Source organism: Octopus bimaculoides, chromosome 8, assembly GCF_001194135.2.
Source record: "Octopus bimaculoides isolate UCB-OBI-ISO-001 chromosome 8, ASM119413v2, whole genome shotgun sequence".
NCBI classification, from domain to species: Eukaryota; Metazoa; Mollusca; class Cephalopoda; order Octopoda; family Octopodidae; genus Octopus; species Octopus bimaculoides.
In genome coordinates, this window is record NC_068988.1 from 65,962,704 (window position 1) to 65,967,756 (window position 5,053).

A 5,053-nucleotide genomic window follows, 5' to 3' on the forward strand; every position below is an offset into this window, starting at 1 on the left:
TCTCTCTCTCTCTCTCTCTCTCTCTCTCTCTCTCTCTCTCTCTCTTTCTCTCTCTCTCTCCCTCCCCATATCTTCAATGAGATCGAGCGGGGTGGAGTCGTTTGATGGAGGCGATGGACAGACTGAAGATCCTCGAATCGTAAACAAACAAGATAACAAAGGGGGAAACAGCAGAAACAAAACGTGTGGAATTGTGTACGTATATGTGGATGCGTGCATGAGTGTATGCGAGATTGTGTGTATGTGTATGTGTATGTGTGTGTGTGTGTGTGTGTGTGTTTATGTGCATGTGTTTAGGTGCGTGCGGTTTAGCCTGTTGCGTGCTTCTTTGCGAGTGATTACCATGCGTGTTTGTATATGTTTGTATATGTTTGTGTGTGTGTGTGTGTGTGAATATTTTATGTTTGTGTTTGCGTATGAGTTTGAGTGGTGGTCTTCGTAATTGTGTGTGCGCGCGTGCGGCGGTGTGTATGTATGTGTGTATGTGTGTGTGTATGTGTGTATGTGTGCTTATGCGTTCGTGTGTAAGTTTATACCCGGTGGGTGTGAGTTGATGAAAGTTATACAGATAAGGGGTTAAGATAGCGGAACAGAGTGGCAAAATATTAAGTGAGAGAGAGAGAGAGAGAGGGGGGAGGCGAAGAAAGAAACAGAGAGAGAGGAGTGAGTGAAGGGGAGGAAGGAGAGGGAGACAGGAAGAGAGATAATTGGAGAAGACAAGAGGGGGACAGAGAGAGGGAAATATATATATAGAGAGAGAGAGAGAACAGGAGCGTATGCGTATGCTACAAAGAACACGCGCCTGTGTGCGTGTGAGACTAGGGGAAAGAGAGAGTGTATATATATGTGTGTGTGAGGAAGAGACAGGGATAGAATGAATAAGTATTGAAGTGGGTGTGTATACAAACAGAGAGATTGAGTGAGAGACAAATGAAGCAAGGTGCGAGTTGGAAGACACGGCAACAGGCGGCTGAGAAATGGAAGTATTTTCTTTCATTCAAGTTGACGATGGATAATTAGTTGGACTAATTTCATTCTCTTTGATGAAGGGGGTAATTACTGGAAGCTGCAAACATTGCTGCTGCTGCTACTTTTTTTGTTTGTTATTACTGTAGTAACTGGTACTGTCTGTACTAGTAACTGTGGTGGCATGTTCTCTATTATGGTTCATTACTGTGCATGCCGGCTGCTTCACGGTCCGCTGGCTGGCCTCGTGTTACTCACTTAGAAAGTTCCGTAAATTGTTTGCTCCTGTCACAGTATCAAATCTTCACTGGTAACTAAACTCAAGGCCAGTAGCTTTATTTATACACACGTATACATTCCAAACACATACGCACACATACACACATATATATGTATATATACACATACAGATATTGTTTACGTTTGTTACGGTGACGTAGTGTTATTGCACATTTATTTTGCTGTTCTGATTCCTTTCACGTGTTTTTGTTTCTTCGTTTATTGACTCGAATGTGCTCGCCTGTGTGTATGCGTGTATGTGTGTGTGTGTATGTGTGTGTGTGAATGTGTGTGTGTGAATGTGTGTGCGTGTGATCGTATGTTGCAGTGAGATGTAAGCATGCTAATATAGTTTCATTTATTTGAGGAAATGTTTACAAGTGCACAAACAGCCCCCACGAGTCGTAAGGCAGAAATATGGTTATAAAAATATATATCTAACTGAATGCAGGTATTAACTATCGAGGAAGAAAAAAAAAGGGGACTTGTATAATTAGATACGAATCCATACATGTTTTTTACACACGTACAAATATTTACACAAATATATGCATTAGTAGTTCCTTGCATGATCATTGTTATCACACTTTAGATTAATCGCTTTGTTAAACTATAAATAAATTAATTTCCCCACCTTGAGTACGTAGGGTGTAAACATCCAAAAACACAACGGCTTAGATCTAAACACCTATTTTTACACCTTCCTCTCTCTTGCTAACTCTCTATCTTTCTCTCCCCCTCTCCTTCTCTCTCTCTCTCTCTCTCTCTCTCTCTCTCTCTCCTTCTCCCCATCTGTTTATCTCTTTCTTTCTCGCTCTCTCTATATATATTTATACATACATATATATACATACACATACACATACAAACGTACATACATGTTTATATTCCATTATATATTTATACATCGAAATTAATATGTCTCCAAGAAGTTAATTCTACACCTCCTCTCACTTCCTTATACACCCACTCATATTTACATGTGTGTATGTGTTTGTGAAATATGAAAGATAGATTGAGATAGATCCAACAAACCTAAGCTATACGTGTTTTGTGTATGCATGTTTATAGGCTGGTGTATACACGCATGTATGTGTAAATTTAATTTCTAAACATTCTCCACCATACTTCACCCCGTTCCATAAGGAATTCTTCAAAATCGGTAACTGATTGGCGTTACTTGATATTTTTATAGATTTTTGAATAATGAGTACCCAACCGAGAAAAGCACATCTCTAGGATTATATCCAAAACAAAGAAGAAACGAAAAAAAAAAAAGAAAAAAAAAAAAGAAGCAGAAAGGAAACTAGAATCATTTGTAAATGTTACTGTAGTCGTTCTATTTCTAAACCCGAAATGATCATTTCATTTCAGCCGAAGAAGCGGAATATTTATTTAATTATGAAACCTTTATGTTTATTTTTTTTTACCTTGTTTCATACTCTTTGTTTCTTAAACGGATTAGAAGTTAATAATAACAACAACAATAATAATAATAATAACAATAATAATCTAAATGATATTAATCTCAACAAAAGCAAAAATAACAACGATAATAATGATAATAATAACACGTTGGAGAAAATCCTGAGGATATCGGTTATTTTGCCAGAGAACAATTGGTATTCTTATTCTATTTCGAGGACGCGTCCAGCACTGGAGTACGCTGTAGAATCTGTCAAATATCGATACAATCTGCTACCAAACTATAGGATTGAACTTTACTATAATGATTCCAAATGTTCCGACATTTTTGCTCCCTTGGCCGCCATTGACATGCGAAAATTGGCCCATGTATTCATTGGGCCCGTTTGTGAGTACAGCATTGCACCAATTGCCAGATTTTCCCCTTACTGGGGAATTCCTGTGTTGAGTGCTGGGGCAATGGTAAATGCTTTCAGAAATAAAACTAATTACAAGCTGTTAACACGAGTTCATGGAACGTTTTATAAAGCCGGCGAGTTTTTCTTGAGAATGTGTCGGCATTTTAATTGGACGAAAATTGGTTTGATGTACGAACAATATGAAGACGATTCGAAAGGGATGTCACGTTGCTATTTCACCTTAGAAGGTATATTTAAAAATTGGAATTCCTACTATAACACAGAAGTTTGGAATTTAAAAGTTTATGACACTATCGAGGATTTCACCGAGCATCTTTTAAAAGCGTCATTGGAGGCTAGAAGTAAGTATGTCAAAAGATTTTTCTATCATTCAGTCGACTGTCCAGATATTTTATGCAGTTTCATAGTTTTGCAAATTAAACATAACTTCATCGACAGAAACATGGAAGAAAAATATGAAGTTCGAATATTAACGTTATTATAGCACGCCGGACAAAATGCTCAGCGGAATATTTTACCCATCTTCTCGTTCTGAGTTCAAATTCCGCCGAGGTCAACTTTGCCTTTCATCCTCTCGGGCTCGACAGAAAAAAAAAAAGAAAAAAAAAAAATCCCGGTTGAGCCCTGGGGTCGAAGTAATCGACTAGCTCCTTCCCCACGAAATTCCAAGCCTTATGCCTATAGTAGAAATGTTTATTATTATTATTATTATTATTATTATTATTATTATTATTATTATTATTATTATTATTATTATTATTATTATCATTATTATTATACTGGTAGAATTGTTAGCACACCGGGCGAATTGTTTAGCAGCATTTCGTCCGTCTATACGTTCTGATTTCAAATTCCGCCGCGGACGACCATGCCTTTCATTCTTTCGGGATCGATATTATTAAGTACCAGTTGAGTACTGGTGTCGATGTAGTCGACTTAACTCCTCCCCCAAAGATTCATGCCTTGTGCCTATAGTAGAAAGCATGATTATTATTATACTTGTAATTGGCAGAATCGTTAGGCCACCGGGTGAAATGCTTGGCGATATTTTGTCTGTCGCTACGTTCTGAGTTCAAATTCCGCTGAGATCGACTTGCCCGTTCATCCTTTCGGGGTCGATACATTAAGTACCAGTGAAACACTGGGGTCGATGTAGTCTACTTATCCCCTCCCAGCAAAAGCGGCTGCCCTTGTGGCAAAATTTGAACCCATCATCATCATCATTATTATTATTATTATTATTATTATTATTATTATTATTATTATTATTCAGTACTTTTATTTTTATAACGTGCTTTCACTTCACTACCGAGCGCAGCTCTGTGTGCCTTGGGTATGTGCTGTGGTTTGCTGTGATGCTCTTATGGTTACTGTATTGAAAGTGTTTTGCGTAATCATCATCATTATTATTATTATTATTATTATTATTATTATTACTATTATTATGTTCTGTTTTCTCATAAGAGGGGTAAGGGTGAGAGAATAAAACGTAAACTATTGCTTTTGGTGATGATGCTGTGATTTAGACTTAGAAAAACTCTGATCCTCCATTGTACAATTAGGTACAAACCATGAACAATAGGTTCTGTTGTTGTTGTTTTTGCTGAAGCGATAGGTAGGTTTGTATTGCCGGGAAAATTTGATTTCGTAATGTAAAGAGCAGTCAACAAGACTACATTAACAATTACGGGGGTAGGGGTAGAGTTACTGCTGGAAGAATTAAGAAACTAATACTGCCATCACTATCACAGCTACTGTTATCATCACTGATACTGCTCTGCTGGTGGTGCTGCTGCTGTTGCAGTTCATAAATATTTGTCAAGTTATATTGCAATATCGTTCGCGTCAATTTTGACTACAGTTGATAAATTCATAAGAATGACACCGTCACCACCACCACCACTACCGGCACTACCGCCACCACCACCACCACCACAACCACTGCTACCCTCACTACTACTACT

General features: G+C 37.8%; 1 protein-coding gene across 2 annotated transcripts in view; it reads left to right on the forward strand.

Moving 5' to 3' along the window:
• The window catches only part of LOC106867807 (atrial natriuretic peptide receptor 1), an 822,997-nt gene that overhangs the window by 123,532 nt on the left and 694,412 nt on the right, over positions 1-5,053 (forward strand). Inside the window, exon 1 of one of the 2 annotated variants that reach the window (XM_014912828.2) lies at positions 814-3,430. The exons of the other annotated variant lie outside the window; for it this stretch is intronic. Within the exon in view, the coding sequence (XP_014768314.1) occupies positions 2,602-3,430 (829 nt within the window). The 5' untranslated portion in view covers positions 814-2,601. Of the gene's footprint in view, positions 1-813; positions 3,431-5,053 lie in introns of those variants that run through there. 2 annotated transcript variants of the gene reach the window in all.